This window comes from Oryctolagus cuniculus, chromosome 18, assembly GCF_964237555.1.
Source record: "Oryctolagus cuniculus chromosome 18, mOryCun1.1, whole genome shotgun sequence".
NCBI lineage: Eukaryota > Metazoa > Chordata > Mammalia > Lagomorpha > Leporidae > Oryctolagus > Oryctolagus cuniculus.
This window is the reverse complement of record NC_091449.1, coordinates 63,254,948-63,272,721: the sequence shown is the minus strand read 5'-3', so window position 1 is coordinate 63,272,721 and position 17,774 is coordinate 63,254,948. Positions and strand designations below refer to the sequence as shown.

Sequence of the window (17,774 nt, the reverse complement as noted above, 5' to 3'; positions counted from 1 at the left end):
GCCGGCGGGCGCTCAACTTTGTCGCGTGAGGCTGCCTACGTCACTTCCGCAGCACATACAAACGGGCCCGCCCCCAACGCGACCGTAACCCCGGGAGACGGCCCCGCCAGTCGCTGTCCGGGTCGTCCTGGTCCACCCTGGGTCCTTCCACCCCGCCAGGCCCCACGTGAGAGTGTGAGCGGCCGCTTCTCCGTCCCCGGGGTAAGGTCCCTGACCACTCGTTTCGAGAGGAAGGGACCCTCTCAGGCGAGAGGGAGAGGCAGCGCGGACTTAGGCGCCGGGCGAAACGTGGGCGGGACTTGGGAGAAGCAGGGCGGAGCCAGTGGGCGGAGCCGTTGGAGGGGCGTTGCTCTTGTGGGGCGGGGCGGGGCACGGGGGTGGAGCTTGGTGCGGGGGCAGCCACTGGAAGAAGGGCAGGCGTCGCGTGGCGCGGTAAGAACTGCTGGAGGAAGGGGAGGAGTTAGGCGAGGAAAGGAGAACCATGGGAAAAGGGGAGGGGCCCCGGGAGAAAGGGGCGGGGCTGCTGGCAGGAGGCGGGGCTGTTCTGGGAGAGGGCGGAGCCGAGAGGGACGCGCTCGGGCTTTGGCAGGGACACGTGAGCTGTGCCTTGGAAGACCTGTGCTTTCCCGTTTCTAAGCTGTGTCAGAGCTGACACTCTGCTTTGCCATTTTGTTCCCGGTGTCCGGCACTTAGTGAATTAATTAAGGAAGAGCTGGCAATGGATTGGTTTAGTTGCTGTGCCCTGTAGGCATAGTAATACGGTACACATTTTTAACATGGAGAGGTTCGACTCTTGGAAATGGGACCGATTGTGCAGGTTGAGTGGTGCACGGGTTTAACTTTGAGACAACCGGAGAGAGAGAGGGAGGGAGATTTCTGCTTTCCAGCGTTGACCCGGTTACTCCCCTGCACAGTGGAAGCCGAATGGAGGCCGAGGTTTGACCTGGGAGGCGGGTGTCCGAGTGGCGCGTAACGCTATGCCAGACACCAGCGCCACAAGCCAGTTCAGAGGGCTGTCAGGGCGGGCAGAGGAGGCCGGCTGGCGGTGACTGACTCGTGACTGCGCCTGTCCCTCACTGCTATGTGGCCTGTAATTAAAATGGCCTTGTCTTTTATAAAGTCAGTGGTTGGTAGGAGCTGGTTTCATCTATTGCAGTGTTTGCTCTCAGTCTGTTTCTGACTGTGTCATAGAAACATTTCACCCAGGTGTTGAATTTCCTTTTAAACAAATTCATATGTAAAACTCTGCTCAGTCTGCATTTCTTTAAACTTCAGAAAGAAGATGTTAAAAACTACAAGCAACCTTACTGGTAATGGATCTTTGTCAGAAAAATGAGGCTGATTTAGACAGCAATGAAATCCAAAGTACAGAAGAAACGGAGCTGAGCTGCTCTTGTCCAGACGAAAGGAGTGAGAGGAGTCACGTGTGCTGCCTTCTCAGTATCAGTGACCTGACGCTTGAACAAGATGGAAGAGCCAGTGAGTTCGTCATTGGGACTGGCTGGGAAGAAGCAGTGAGTATCTTTTTTTCTTTTTAATTTAATTTTCCCCAAAGAAGCCTTTTATTTAAGGAATGCAAACTGCATGCATTCCTAAGTGCGACTTTAGGAACACAGTGATGTGAGTCTCTTAGTTAGATCTTGCACCTCAGTGTGTTGACTGCAGATGTTTCTCCTGAAACAGTTAATATTACCAAAAAATTGTGCAGTCGGGAAAAAGAGTAACTCCTGGAACAGAGGTAAAATTGCACTGATGATATAGCCATACCTGTTACTGAGAATGTCTGGCCCTTATTATAGGGACAGCTTTGTACTCATTGCTTTAATTGCTCATTCAGCCTTTGAGTAGCCATGTGAAGCAGCTATATAACAACCTTACTTACTTTTTTTTTTTTAAAGATTTATTTTATTTATCTGAAAGACAGAGTTACAGAGAGAGGGAGGAACAGAGAGAGAGAGAGAGAGAGAGAGAGAGGTCTTTGATCTGCTGGTTCACTCCCCAAATGGCCACAATGGCTGGAGCTGGGCCAATCCAAAGCCAGGAGCCAAGAGCTTCTTCCAGGTCTCCCACACTGGTGCAGGGGCTCAAGGGCTTTGTCTCTCTTTTACTGCTTTCCCAGGCCACAGCAGAGAGCTGGATCAGAAATATAGCAGCTGGGACTTGAATTGGTGCCCAGATGGAACACCGGCACTGCACGCTGGGCTTTAACCTACTACAGCACAGCACTGTCCCACCATTTTTTTTTTAGATTTATTTATTTATTTGAAAGTCAGAGTTATAGAGAGGGGCATGGGGATAGAGAGATCTTCCATCCTCTGGTTCACTCCCCAGATGGCCACAACAGCCAGGGTTGAACCAGACCAAAGCCAGAAGCCAGGAGCTTTTTCTGGGTCTCCCACATCGGTGCAGGGGCCCAAGCACTTGGGGCATCTTCTGCTGCTTTTGTAGGCACATTATCTGGGAGCTGGATCAGAAGTGGAGCAGCTGGGACTTAGATTGGCACTAACATGTGCCACATTGGCACTAACATGGTACGCTGGCATTGCAGGTGGCGGCTTAACCGGCTATGCCACAGTGCCAGCCCTCAGGCATTACTTAAGAGTGTGTTGTGCGTGGAGGGCTGAGTGCCTGAGACCTACCGTCACTGTAGGCGGACTCCTTCCAATTTGCTGGCGCCCAGAGAGAATACAAAGGCAGAGAAGGGGCAGTGTCCTCGCTGTCTCCCTTTGCTCTCCTGCTCTTGGACATCAGAACTCCGGGCCTCACGCCAGCAGCCCCTCGGTTCTCAGTTCTGTGTCCTCAGACTGAGGATTTCACGACTGGCTTCCCTCTTTGGAGGCTTCTGGTCTTGGATGAAGCCATGATACGGGCATCCCAGGGTCTCCAGCAGGCACAACTGCCTGTCCTGGGACTTCTCTTGCTCCCAACTGCTTGAGCCCTCACCAGTCCCTTCTTATTTATCTGTCTCTCTGTTTACCCTATCGCTCTGTTCCTTTGGAGAACCCTGACAAAACGTTACCTCCTCTTTGAGTGCCTCCGTAACCCCATCCAGAAGTGAGCAATGCTGTTGGGCCAGTGTTGTGTTAGCAGGCAAAGCTTCTGCCTGCAACACTGGCGTCCCATGTGGGCGCCAGTTCGAATCTTGGCTGCTCTGCCTCCGATCCAGCTCCCTGCTAACGGCCTAGGAGAAGCAGTGGAAGATGGATGGAGCTGTAGGTTCCTGCCTTTAGCTTGGCCCAGCCCTGGCCACTGTAGCCATTAGGGGCTGAACCAACAGATTGAAGATGTCTCTGTCTGTCTCTATAACTCTGCCTTTCAAATTAATTAATTAGTTAATTAAAATAAGTAGTGCTTGGCTAGTTCTCCAGGTTGTCTTCAGTCCCCCTTGACATCTGAAGTGAACCAGCATCCCAGGTGTGCCCGAGGCAAGGCTGCCATCCAGGTCCCAGATGGGGAACCTGACTGCCCTAACTGTTGTGCTAACCCCTCTGCAAACCTCAGGTTCCTTTCTGGTGATTTTACTCAGAACCCTGTGGGTTTATTCTTTTTCTTTTTCATTATTTTTAGAGAATACTTTATTCTGTAATCAGAGCCATGTAGATAAGACCTTATATATTTGATACACTGCATTACCCTTGTACAAATGGGAAAAAAATGAACACTTCTAGACCAATACGGCTGTTAATTTCTGTACAATGCAACTTCACCCTGTGAACTGGGGTACTTTTTTCGGAGTTGACAGCACAGCTAAAGTTTCCAAAAATTCAATTATAAACGTGTGTGTGTGTGTGTGTGTGTGTGTGAATGAAGACCAGTAATACGGGCTGGTACTGTGGCATAGTGGGTAAAGCTGCCGCCTGCAGTGCTGGCATCTCATATGGATGCCGGTTCAAGACCCGGCTGCTCCACTTTCCAATCCAGCTCTCCGCTATGGCCTGGGAAGGCAGTGGAAGATGGCCCAGGTCCTTGGGCCCTGGCACCTGCGTGGGAGACCTGGAGGAAGCTTTTTGCTTCTGGCTTCAGATTGGCACAGCTCTGGCTGTTGTGGCCAACTGGGGAGTGAACCAGCGGATGGAAGACCTCCCTCTCTCTCTCTGTCTCTCCTCTGTGTAACTCTTTCAAATAAATAAATAAACATTAAAAAAGTAAAGACCAGTAATAGTAATACATTATGTATCCTTAGCAGCAATAGCTTTTCCAGGTTCTAGAGACATCTAAACAAAATTATAAAGCTATCTTGCACACTCCATTTCTTAAAAAAAGGTAGAAAAACAAAACCCCTCAAAATAGCAAGGTTCTGTTACTGTTGTGGTACCTAGCACCACATTTTTTTTTTATTAGCTTCTCAATCATCTGGAAAGGAAACATTCTAGAATAACATTAAAAATAGTGTTGCTATGGGGCTGGTGCTGTGGCCTACTAGGCTGAGCCTTCGCCTGTGGCACCAGCATCCCATATGGGCATCGGTTCTAGTCTGACCCAGCTCTCTGCTATGGGCTGGGAAAGCTGTAGAAGATGGCCCAAGTGCCTGGGCCCTTGTACCGGTGAGAGAGACCCAGAGGAAGATTCTGGCTCCTGGCTTTGGATCAGCCCAGCTCCTGGCCAATGTGGCCATTTAAAGAGTGAACCAGTAGATGGAAGACTTCTCTGTCTTTACCTCTCTTTGTCTTTAACTCTACCTCTCAGATAAATAAATACAATCTTTTATTTTTTTATTTTATTTTTATTTTATTTTTTTGACAGGCAGAGTTAGACAATGAGAGAGAGAGAGAGAGAGAGAGAGAGAGAGAGAGAGAAAGGTCTTCCTTTTTCCGTTGGTTCACCCCCCAAGTGGCCGCTATGGCCGGCACGTTACAGCTGGCGAACTGCACCGATCCGAAGCCAGGAGCCAGGTGCTTCCTCCTGGTCTCCCATGTGGGTGCAGGGCCCAAGGACCTGGGCCATCCTCCACTGCACTCCCGGGCCACAGCAGAGAGCTGGACTGGAAGAGGATAAATACAATCTTTTTTAAAAAAAATAGTGCTGTTGGGGGCTGGTGCCGTGGCTCACTTGGTTAATTCTCCGCCTATGGCACCAGCATCCCATATGGGTGCAGGGTTCTATTCCTGGCTGCTCCTCTTCCAGTCCATCTCTCTGCTGTGGCCTGGGAAGGCAGTGGAAGATGCCCCAAGTGTTTGGGCCTCTGCACCCGCATAGGGCAGGAGGAAGCATCTAGCTCCTGGCTTCGGATCGGCGCAATTCTGACCGTAGCGGCCATTGTGGGGTGAACCAATGGAAGGAAGACCTTTCTCTCTGTCTCTCTCTCATTGTCTATAACTCTACCTGTCAAATAAAAAAAAAAAAAAAATAATGCTGATAAAGCACGGTCACTACTATGCATCATAAAGCAGGTATGAGATATTTTACAGAGGATACCTTCACAGAGGTATGCTATAGTGCTGTCCTACATCTACAATACTTAAAGGATACAATTAAAAGTCATTATTTGAAGCCGGCACCATGGCATAGTGGGTAAAGCCACTGCCTGCAGTGCTGGCATCCCATATGGGTGCTGATTTGTGTCCTAGCTCCTCCACTTCTGATCCAGTTCTCTGCTAATGTGCCTGGGAAATTAGTGGAAGATGGCCCAAGTGCTTGGGCCCCTGCACCTATATGGGAGACCCAGAGGAAGCTCCTGACTCCTGGCTTTGGATCTGCCCAGTTCTGGCCATTGTGGCCATTTGGAGAGTGAACCAGTGGATGGAAGACCTCTCTCTCTCTCTCCCTCTCTCTCCTCTCTCTCTCTCTAACTCTGCCTTTTAAATAAATAAAACAATAAAGTTAACAAAAAAAGGCATTATTTAAGACTTGATTTTACTTTCCCAGCAGAGGCCCAAAGGATGGTATGACACGTCTCTGTAAGGAAATGAGGCTTCGTGGATGAGATTTCCCTTCATCAGTGTCACAGTTCTAGGTATTCACTGTGCTTCCTGCACATCAGCTACAAAAATTAAAAAAAAATGGATTCATAAAAAGATGACCAAGTGGGGGCAAGCAGGATTCACCCTACTAGTATTTTCTCAAACGTGGGTTTATTCTTAAAGCATTCTTGGAATCAATGGCAGAGTCCTAAATGTAAAGCTATAAGGGATCTTGGTCTAATCCAGTGATTAAAGGTAGGGTTGCTAGACTTGAGTAAAGGAAAATACATGATGCCCAAATAAATTTGGATTTCAGATGAACAACGTCTAATTTATTTAGCAGGAGTAGACCTCAAATGTGGTCTTTTATTTTTATGTGGCAACCCTCTAGCCTCTGGCTAGGTCAGCCCACGGGGGCTGTGAGTGGCATGGGTGTGCGTGTGCTTGGGGAACCCTGCCTCTGCTCACTGCTCTTCCACCAGATCCTCCCAGCCATAGACTTCCCCACGCGTGGGAAACAAGACCGAGAAATCCTTGGAGGTGGGACAAGTATGGACAGTTTTGATTTTAATAGTTCTGAATTTAATGTGTATCTTAAAAGAAATACAATCAGCACATAGAGTGACATTGTTGCTTAGTATCTTACTGTTAACCATACTGTTGCTAGTATTTAGGGTTAATAAATACTCGTTAGTGTGATGCTAACATAGATATTGAAAGTCTGTGAAAAGTGAGTCAGTTTTAAGAGAAATATTGGCTCAAACAGGCCTTCCGAAGGAGATGTGCTCTGCCTGGGGCCGCTGGAGGTTGGGCCACTGGTGTGAGGGTAACATGCTGCTTTATTTGCAGGTCCAAGGCTGGGGGAAGATTTCTCCAACTGCTTGCATCTGGCCACGAAAGAAGCTAAAAAAGGCGAGGGTAGGAGAAAGTGCCAACAGCAGCTGTTTACTCTGTCTCAACCTCCCCCAAGGAAGCCTCGAGGCCAGGCCTCCCGCGGGACCCGGGAAATTGGAGGCAGGGGCTGTAGCTGAGGTAGGCTCGGAGAAGGATCAGAGCAGCCCCTCCCAGAGTCAGGGGCCTCCCCAGGGCCCCACCACTGCTTCCAGGGAGATTAGCAAAATCTACTTTCCCACCTACATTCATGGAGAAAAAAAAAGCCTGCAAATCAAAGAGTTTATTTGGTGCATGGAAGACTGGGCCGTCCCCAAGACTGTTAGGGGCAAGGCACCCAGGAGTCCCGGCGGAGGCGCCGACAGAGGGCTCTCCATCTCAGACTCCCTGACTTCCAAGGCCCTCTTGGTTCTGCCTCCCCTGAAAGCTTCACCCCCAAACGGCTTGGATAAGAGTAAGAACTTTTTGTTGCAGTTGGGAGAGAAGGTGCCGAGTGTGGAGAAGGATGAGTGTGTGGTTCGTGCATATGGGTTGAAAACCATTGGTGGGGAAGGTGAAGAGAGACCCATAAGCTGGCCAGGCACCTGAAGGTCAATGACGTGCGGCCTTTTCTGTCTCCAGGGGCCCAGACGTCCCTGCTGTCCGATCCCGAGCCATGCTCCCTGCCTGAAAACAAGCAGATGTGCCTGCCCAGCCCCAGCACCGCTCACTATCTCACCACCTTGAAGCTTTTGCAGAGGCAGGGGATGCAACACTACAAAGCTAAGTTCAAAGCCAAGATGCAGAAACCTCCCGTGAATACGCAAAAGCATGGGGTCACGGGGGCCCAGGAGGACGACAGGCCCCAGACGCTGGACAGCAGAGTTTTGCCCGGAGCTCTCCTGCCGTCCCTCACAGTGAGCAGAGTTGTCATCCCCGTGTCCTCTCACAGGTTCCTCTGAGCTGTCAATAGAATTCCCTGGGCATGAGCATGGCTGGCATTTATTCTCTTCCTCCTCTCCTCCACTGCCTGCTCCCATCCCACTCTTTCTCACTCCCCTCCCCCATACTCTCTTTCCTCCTGCCTTCATTCCCTTCCTCCCCCCTGCTCCCCTCTTGCTATTTTCACGGTAGAGCTGGAGGAAATTGAGCTTCCTCGGATGAGTTTGGATTTTTTCCTCTGGAACACCAAGTGTATGTGATGCCTACTTCTGCCATTTACCAAATGCGAACTGGTCACCCGTCTTGCCTCTGCAGCTTTCAGCCTGCACTCCTAGTAGAAGCTCCGGGGAAGGTGGGGAATCCCACGGCCTCCCTCCATGCTGCCCTTCCCCAGTACAGGGGTGTCTGGTAGGGACTTTTGTTCCCCACCCCAATGCCTTAGCTAAGTACCTTGTTTCCCACCGTTGAACCATCTTCAACTGATGGGGTTGATAGAATTTCACTGTTTCCCACTCTTGAACTGAGTGCCTTGTTTCTCACTCTTGCCTCATTTTCTCTCTCTCTCTCTCTCTTTTTTTTTTTTTTTTTTTTTTTTTTTGACAGGCAGAGTGGACAGTGAGAGAGAGAGACAGAGAGAAAGGTCTTCCTTTTGCCGTTGGTTCACCCTCCAATGGCCGCCACGGCCGGCGCACTGCGGCTGGCGCACCGCGCTGATCTGAAGGCAGGAGCCAGGTGCTTCTCCTGGTCTCCCATGGGGTGCAGGGCCCAAGCACCTGGGCCATCCTCCACTGCCTTCCCGGGCCACAGCAGAGAGCTGGCCTGGAAGAGGGGCAACCGGGACAGAATCTGGCGCCCCAACTGGGACTAGAACCCGGTGTGCCGGTGCTGCTAGGTGGAGGATTAAATGCTTATTGAGCCGCGGCGCCTGCCGCCTCTTTTTCTCTTGCAATGAAGATTTGAAACATTGCTTTTATAAAAAAATTTAAATTACATTTTATGTATTTGAGATGCAGAGAGATAAAGAGAGAGGGAAGAAAAGATAGCAACATCAAGAGAGAGAAGTCTTTCATCCAGCTAGTTCACTCTCTAAATGCCTGTAGCAGCTAAGGGCTGGGCTAGGGCTGCAGCCATTCTGGGTCTCCCAAGGGTGTGGGTTGCAGGAACCCAACTCTGAGCCATCACTGCTGCCCCCAGAGTCTGCATCAGCAGGAAGCTGGAGTCAGGAGCTGGACCTGGGAATCAGACTCCACTCCAATATGGGTTGTGGGGGGTCTTAGCCACAAGGCTAAATACCCATTCCCTGGTGCCTTGTTTTAACAGAAAACCCCAGCCTGTGTCTATGTAAATAGGCTTCTTTCCTAAGTGTCCGGGATAGCACGTGCTCTGTCACTTCTGTGGTAGTCACTGTCCGTCGTCTGCTCTGATGATGTCCAGTTGGTCACATCCTCACACTGCAGCCCAGCACTGATCTCTGTGTCTGGAAGTTACAGCCACAGCTTCACAAAATCCATCCTGAGAAACCGGTTAAGACTAAGTAGCTGTTTAGGGAGTGAGCCCTGTGATTGCCACCACATGATGTGCTTTCTCCCTCCTCAGCGTACATCACGGGGAAGCCTCAGCCCCAGGCACTTTTGGAATGCGGCTGTTACTCCTCCCTTCTGCCTTCCATTTACTCCAGTGCATATTTCTTGAGGCCGTACATAAATTAAACTTTCATACGTTTTTTAAATGCCAAGTGATGTTACATAGACAAATGTTCTGACATTGCTATTTTGTCACATGAATAGCCATTAAGCTACTTTTAATTGTATCGTTTGAATTTGCTTAAGGTGCTTTGTACTTGGATTCTGGATTTTCCATCCAGAATTGATGGGGCAGATAGAATTTCACTGTAAATGTTTGCTTTCCATACTTGTAACTCTGTAATGTCTTGTCTGTTAGCCCAGGTCTCTTTCTGTTGGTATGCTTCTAGAAAGCACCAGAAATGCTGGAATGACTGTGGCTTAACACTGGTAAGAAGGGAGTTTGCCTACTGAGGTTGAACTCACATTTACAGTCTAGTATCAACTCTGGGTTTCTTTCCCTCTCTTTCTTGCATAACGGAACCCTTTGGATTCTGTACGGAGGAGGAGGCCTGATTGCCCATTGTTTCTGGACGGTGTGGTGTTGGGCCGGGCACTGTTTGAGGACCATCTGGCTCCAGCAGTCTGCCCAGCTAAGGCTGTGGATTTTTGAAGGCACCCTCTTAAAACAGCAGATGAATGCATGAACTCAGTCTAAGAAGTGTCTGAGAGTGAGGGTGTGTCCCAGCTTGGGCGAGGGGCCAGCCCCACTCAGCCTGATACAGCTACCTCTTGAGGAGGTGAGGCAGTCTGAAAACACTGATCGAACGAAGTTACAGTGGATTTTTTTGGTTGTTCAGATATGTAGTATATTCTACAGACTTAGATGCAAACATAAAATAACAAAGAATGAAGCGGGGGTCATTCTCAACAAGGCAGGAGACCCAAGTGTAGTAAAGATTAGTACATTTTAGTCTGACTCATTTAGAAATAGCATCATGCATGATAACACTTATGTTCAGGAGGCATCATCTGGGGGTGCACGCTGTGGCACGGCAGGTTAAGCTGCTGCTTCCATATTGGAGTGTCTGTGAGTCTGGGATTGAGTCCTGCTCCAACTTCCAGTCCAGCTTCTTGCTAACATGCCTAGGAGGTTGCAGATAATGGACCAAATGCTTGAGTTCCTGCCAACCATGTGGGAGACCGGGATGGAGTTCCTGGTCTTGGAACTTGGAATGGCCCAGCTCTAGCTGTTGCTGGAATTTGTGAAGTGAACCAGTGGATGGAAGATCTCTCTTGTACTGCTTTGCAAATAAATTAATTAAAAACTTAAAAAAAAAAAGAGTTGCCATCCTGGACATTTTTATGGGGTAACAGAAGGAAATACTTTTATTTTTTAGCAATTATGAAATTAAAATTTAGCCAGTATCCTAAATCACAATATTTAGGCAAATAAACTAAATTGTGTTGCAGCAAATTTTATTTTTAGTATTCAGAAATATTCTATATACTTGTTAAAAGTAGGAAATCGGGGCTGGCGCCGTGGCTTACTTGGTTAATCCTCTACCTGCGGCGGCGCCAGCATCCCATATGGGTGCCGGGTTCTAATCCCGGTTGCTCCTCTTCCACTCCAGCTCTCTGCTGTGGCCCAGGAGGGCAGTGGAGGATGGCCCAAGTGCTTGGGCCCTGCACCTGCATGGGAGACCAGGAAGAAGCGCCTGGCTCCTGGCTTCAGATTGGCACAGCGCCAGTTGTAGCAGCCATTTGGGGGATGAACCAACAGAAGGAAGACCTTTCTCTCTGTCTCTTTCTCTGTGTATAACTCTACCTGTCAAATTAAAAAAAAAAAAAGTAGGAAATGGAAAAAGTAAGTTTACTTCAAAAAGGAAAAGATTGGTAGCATCCTTTTTGAGCACATAATTAATATGGTTAACAAAATATTTACTTGAAAAGTCCTCTGTGAATGGATTAAAAAAGTCTTGCATTAGGGCATCTCTTTGCTCCAGTAGCCTCTCGGGTCATCCAGGAAGCCCCTTGGAGTCTTCTTGGCCTCAGCCTATGTTAGCCTGTTTCTCTATGGGTGAAGTCCATTCAGGCTGGGGTGGGGGGGAACCTCTGGCCAATAGATTGTGTAACAATGCAAAATCATTTGGTCTGTTCCTGCCAGGGCAACCACGGGCAAGACTTGAAACTCAATAAATCTATATAGCAGGCAAATTTTTAGGTTGATAATGTTGTATGGCCCATGAATGGTGTTATAAATATCCAAGTGGCCCTTGGCAGAAAAAAGGTTCCCCACCCCTGCCTTGTTCCAGTTTTTGCTCAGATTAGCTAGGGCATCCAAACTGGTCCTCTGCTGTGCTAGCTATGCCGCCTGCAGCTATGTGTCATGGAATGTGTGGGAGAGTCCTGGAGGGGCGAGTATGGCACAAGGTGGGTGCTGCCAGCCTCGTCGACCTCAGGCCTGCTCACCTCAGGCCTGGTTTTGGTTTTTAAGTTTTATTTATTTGAAAGGCAGCGAGAGAGAAAGAGATCTGTTATCTTTTGGTTCACTCCCCAAATGCCCTCAACAGCTGGGGTTGGGCTGGGCTGAAGCAAAGGAACAGGGAACTCCATATGGGTCTCCCGTGTGGTGGCAGGGACCCAAACACTTGAGCCATCATCTGCTGGCTCCCAGAATGCACTGTAGCAAAAAGCTGAATTGGAAATGGAAAGGGGACTTGAACCCAGGCACAGACATGGGATGTGGGTGTCCCAAGCATTGTCTTAACCACTGTGCCAACCACGAGCCCCCTTCACTCCAACCATGGAGAGCTCCCTATGTCAGTCTTCAGCCTATGTTTTTTTTAAAGATTTTATTTATTTATTTGAGAGGTAGAGTTACAGAAGTGAGAGGTAGAGACAGAGAGAAAGGTCTTCCTTCCATTGGTTCACTCCCCAAATGGCTGCAACTGCCGGAGCTGCGCTGATCTGAAGCCCGGAGCTTCTTCCCAGTCTCCCATGTGGATGCAGGAGCCCAAGCACTTGGGCCATCCTCCACTGCACTCCTGGGCCACAGCAGAGAGCTGGACTGGAAGAGGAGCAACCAGGACAGAATCTGGCGCCCTGACCCTGACCAGGACTAGAACCTGGGGTGCCGGTGCCACAGGCAGAGGATTAGCCTAGTGAGCCGTGGCGCCGGCCAGAGGGAAGACTTTACATCAGAGTAAGGCCTGGCTGTGTTTGGACAAGCACATAGACCTTGGGCTACTCTGGTCGGCCACCCTTAAATTTAGTTCAGCTTTGTTCATTTTACTCTCCACTCTGCCTTCTATTGTGAAATTTGCCTGTACCTCAAAGACCATGCTATACAGTGATTCGAACCAAAATGATTCGAATCAAATTTGCTTTCACTTCCTCCCTCCCAATTCAGGAGCTTTAGGGCTGGGGTCCAGAAGCCCCAGTCTTCTCACTGTGGACATCCCCAGCCGGCCAGGGCAGGCACAGCCACGGGCCTGCGGGCTGCATGGGGTGTCTGCGCTTGTGTCCAGTGCTACCTTGGTGCAGTAGTGTAGAGCAGACAGAGTTCTTGCTGTAAGGTGGGAGTGCACAGTCCCAGCTCACGCATGTTCAACTCCAGCAGAAACGTGACTTTCCTGCACGTAATGGGCTGATGCAATGTAAATAGCTGGGTAACTGCCCTCTAATGACTGACTGTTCAGAAATCATACAGAATCCTCTCATTTGGACACTCAACACGTCTTTGTTCTTTAACAGCCCTCAAAATAATGCCTCATCTTGCTTTGCCTGAACTTCCACTACACGACTGTAAACACCATCGCTATGGGGGTAAAGACCATGACTCTTGTGCTGATTTTGTGTTTCAGGAAGAAGTTCACTTTACAAGTTCAGTCTCCCAGAGCAAAGCTGTGAACAGTCTCAGGGTAACTCCAGTATCCACTGCACTAAGTAAAAGTGGAAGCATCTTCCCATTTCCTGGGAGCTGAGAACCGCTAGGAGACGTAGCTGTTTGCCACACCCACACTTTGACACTGGGCTGTGCTGCCTCTGCCCTGGAGGAGGGGTTATCTCAGGGTATTTCCCAATTCTGCCACTGTCGCACCGTTGACTTGCCTGCAGACGTGACTGGATACTCCAAACGGTGAACAGTTCCTTCTGTCCCAGTTTTGATCAGCCTTGCTCTGGTCACTGGCAGTACAAAGTGAATTTCAAATTATACATTTCAGAAGTTGCTGATAGTAAAAACCCTAAAAAGAGATCTTTTAAAATCTCTGACCCAAGATAACAAGGACACAACATTTTCTCATTACACATACTTTTTTTTTTTTAATTTGACAGAGTTATAGACAGTGAGAGAGAGAGACAGAGAGAAAGGTCTTCCTTCTGTTGGTTCACTCCCCAAATGGCCGCCACAGCTGGCGCTGTGCCAATCCGAAGCCAGGAGCCAGGTGCTTCCTCCTGGTCTCCCACACGGGTGCAGGGGCCCAAGCACCTGAGCCATCCTCCACTGCCTTCCTGGGCCACAGCAGAGAGCTGGACTGGGAAAGGAGCAACCGGGACTAGAACCCGGCACCCATATGGGATGCTGGCGCTGCAGGTGGAGGATTAACCAAGTGAGCCACAGCGCCAGCCCCCTTACACATACTTTCTAAGCAACATAATTTCTTACATGTAGAATTACATTTGAGGAACAAGTGGCCCAGCTTGATACTACCCATGCAGCAGTGCTTGGAGCTCCACTCCACCCTGTAGCCATCTGTCGGCAGGGCTTTTCAGCCAAGGCACTATTGCCAGTTTGGGCTGGGTCATTCTCTGGGGTGGGGGCTGTCCTGTGTATTATGGGATATTGAGCAGCATTCCTGGGCTTCACCCACCAGCTGCCAGCAGCACTCCCAGCTCTGACAACCCACGTCTCCAGATACTGCCACATGACCCCCAAGGGCAAAATTGCCCCCATTGAGAACCACTGCTTTTATTTTTTTTTAGAGATTTATTTTATTTTATTTTATTTTATTTTATTTATTTATTTTTTTGACAGGCAGAGTGGACAGTGAGAGAGAGAGACAGAGAGAAAGGTCTTCCTTTGCCGTTGGTTCACCCTCCAATGGCCGCCGCGGTTGGCGCGCTGCGGCCGGCGCACCGCGCTGATCCGATGGCAGGAGCCAGGAGCCAGGTGCTTTTCCTGGTCTCCCATGGGGTGCAGGGCCCAAGCACCTGGGCCATCCTCCACTGCACTCCCTGGCCACAGCAGAGGGCTGGCCTGGAAGAGGGGCAACCGGGACAGAATCCGGCGCCCCGACCGGGACTAGAACCCGGTGTGCCGGCGCCGCTAGGCGGAGGATTAGCCTAGTGAGCCGCGGCGCCGGCCTAGAGATTTATTTTATTTATTTGAAAGACAGAATTACAGAGAGAGGTAGCGATAGAGGGAGGTCTTCCATCCACTGGTTCACTTCCCAGATGGCCGCAACAGCCGGAGCTGTGCCAATCCGAAGCTTGGAGCCAGAAGCTTCTTCTGGGTCTCCCACGTGGGTGCAGGGGCCCAAGGACTTGGACCATCTTCTACTGCTTTCCCAGGCCATAGCAGAGCTCTGGATCAGAAGAGGAGCAGCCGGGACTAGAACCGGCGCCCATACAGGATGCCAGCGCTTCAAGCCAGGCTTTAAGCTGCTGCGCCAGAGTGCTGGCCCTGAGAACCACTGCTTTAGGGAATCATTGATTCTAGGACAGATGGTCCTTGTTGGCATCTTCTCTGACAGCTTTACTCAGAGGGGGAGGCAGAACCCGCAACACACATGGGAAGGGAAGGCAGGAAACTCACACCTCCTCCCGGAAGGCACAGCTCCTCTTGAGTTGTAGGGCTTCCTACGGTGTGCTCTGTTGTGCTCTGGTCCCATCTTGTCTTTTGGTGGTACCTGCCTGCATGCCCCTTAGAAGTGACCACAAGCCTGCCTTTGTCTGGGACATTCTGTCCTAACAGCAGTGCAAGCAAGAGCTGTTGCATCCCTTATCCCTCCCTCAGAAGAGTAAGTGTTGTTGCTCTGGCAAGATTTTCAAGATAATTTTGTTAGTGTGCAGTTAATGCCAGAATTCTCTTTCACTGGCCTACACAGCCAGTACTGTGCTGGCTCACCGTTGTACCCACTGGCAAATCTGCCCCTCACGTGTATGTATCAAAGTGACACACACCCCCTACCCCTTTTGTTTAGCTTAAACCAGGAACCTTTCTCCCCCTTCTAAAATGCATCTTCTAAAATGGAAGTTTCTCTTCCTGTTAAAACGTGAGGACAGTGAAGTTGGAAACATACTGTGGTCTCTTTTTCAGCACCACAGAACTGATCTCCATGAAACCTCTCTGTGTTTTAATCTGCACGTGCTCTTAACGCTGAATTTGGGATAAAACCACTTGGCCCTGTTAGTGTTCATGGCTGTCTTTGGCTGTTCACTGAAATCTTCAGACTGATTTCTCTAGTGTAAATTTCATGAAAGCAGATGTCAGAGAGACACATCAATATGGTAACTATTTAAACAGCTTTAAGCCTGAACAGTTTTTACTACTTAGAGACATTTTGTTACAGAACAGTGATATAAATGGTTTAAAGATATACAACATCTTACCAGATAAGGTGCACAGAAACAAAATACTAGCTTGTAATTCATTAACAGCATTCAATTCTCAAATATAGCTGAAAAAACATTATTTCTGTGAGCCCAAATAATATTTCTAAAGCATAGTTTGTCAGTTTGGATGGCTTCTCAAAAATGTAATGTAAAATATTGATTTTTGTATGCTTTTTTAATTTTGTTTTTTAAATTAGAGACAGACAACATGTGTTCCCTCCAGCTGGCTCCCCTCTCATGTGTCCATGATGGCTAGGATTGGGCCAGGTCAAAGCCAGGACCTGGGGTCAGGAGACAGAGACATGGCAATGGACTAAGCAATCAGATATCAGGTGCCAGGCAAAACACTCATCCCCACTTAGTAAATAAGGAAAAAATTCTTGAGGGGAGTTTTGATGGTTAAAAATAGCCTTTTGTGAGATCAACTCAGAGGCACTGACTCCTGTCAAATTTCTATTGTAACATAAGCTCTCTTTTCTGAAGTCACTAAATTTCTCATTACAGCACTGGAAAAAGAAGAAGATAAAGTAGGACAGGGATCAATTTCAAATTCAGTCCTAAGCAGCTGCTTGTTTGGGACGCAATCATAAAACCAAATATTTCACCCAGGACCTGGACAGAGCGTGGATCACCATGAGCACTCGGGCGACACAGCGAGAAGATGCAGAGCTGGCAGCAGGGTCTCACGCAGACATCCGGGTGAACAGCTCTCTCCTTTAGCCCAAAAGCAAAAAAGAGTTGGTTTGTGTAGAGGTGATATATGTACTTCTGAGAGTAACAGAGTTGCTATGGAGATATTTTTTTCAGCAAGTTTTTCCATTTTCAGAAATATTTGTTTCACTGATAAACTAAAAAGTTATCACTTTTAAACTTTTTTTGTTGTTGTGGTTTCTTTTGTACAGCTTTACGTCCTGTAATATTTACTTGCTACATAGTCCCTACATTTTTTTTTTAAGATTTAGTTTATGTATTTGAAATACAGAGTTACAGAGAGGTAGAGAGAGAGAGAGGTCTTCCATCCGCTGGTTCACTTCCCAGATGGCTGCAACGGCCAGAGCTGAGCCCATCTGAAGTCAAGAGCCAGGAGCTTCCTCTGGGTATCCCACATGGGTGCAGGGCCCAAGGACTTGGACCATCTTCTACTGCATTTCCAGGCCACAGCAGAGAGCTGGATCAGAAAAGGAGCAGCCAAGACTAGAACCGGCAGCCATATGGGATGCCAGTTATTCAGGCCAGGGCATTAACCTACTGCGCTACAGCACCAGCCCCAGTACCTACATTTAATGAAGGATCGTGGCAACAGATTTGCCTTTTGGGTTTTGTGGATTTAGAATAAAGTTACAATTTTTTTTCATTATTTGTTAGTAAGGCAATATATGTTTTCTTCTGTCATTGAAAGAATTGAGTAAGTATTGGTCATGTCTCAGTTAAGTGTTACATAAATAAGGCTGCTTTTATTCATTCACACAGCCTAGGCCTTGTTCCGTGCACACACACTTGCTTCTAAATGTGGCACTGATGTGGTTGTTGAGAACCACAACCCAAGGATCTCAGTCTGCTTCTGTCGATGTGTAAGCTACTGTACACATGTATCTGCTAATAAACACAGTTCCAACATCTCAGACAACATCCTGGATTGAAGCATGACAAAACTACGCTTCTTCTTTGGCTTTAAGAGCATTTTATTTGCCAGTATCTTGTTCAAGACGCCGGATTAAAGCTGAGCAGTTCAGTCACTTAGATGTTGAGTAGAAAGGAGGTGTATGTTGTCCTCTCCTAGTGTTCGCACTCATCAGTGGGTGTCAGCACACTTCTGATGACAACACACAGATAATACTGTGGGATATAAGGAAGAAAGAAGTCCCAGCTTCATCCCTAAATT

The 17,774-nt window shown here is 48.6% G+C and overlaps 1 protein-coding gene across 1 annotated transcript; it reads left to right on the top strand.

Annotated features, from left to right (window-relative positions):
- Nucleotides 1–62: 62 nt before the first annotated feature.
- C18H16orf46 (chromosome 18 C16orf46 homolog) lies at nt 63–16,762 on the top strand. The gene is given in 5 exon segments (XM_051847034.2): nt 63–201; nt 1,276–1,514; nt 6,750–7,353; nt 7,356–7,687; nt 16,397–16,762. Coding segments are annotated over 4 exon segments (1,164 nt in total). The 5' UTR covers nt 63–201; nt 1,276–1,313; the 3' UTR covers nt 16,424–16,762.
- The last annotated feature ends 1,012 nt before the right edge of the window (nt 16,763–17,774 follow it).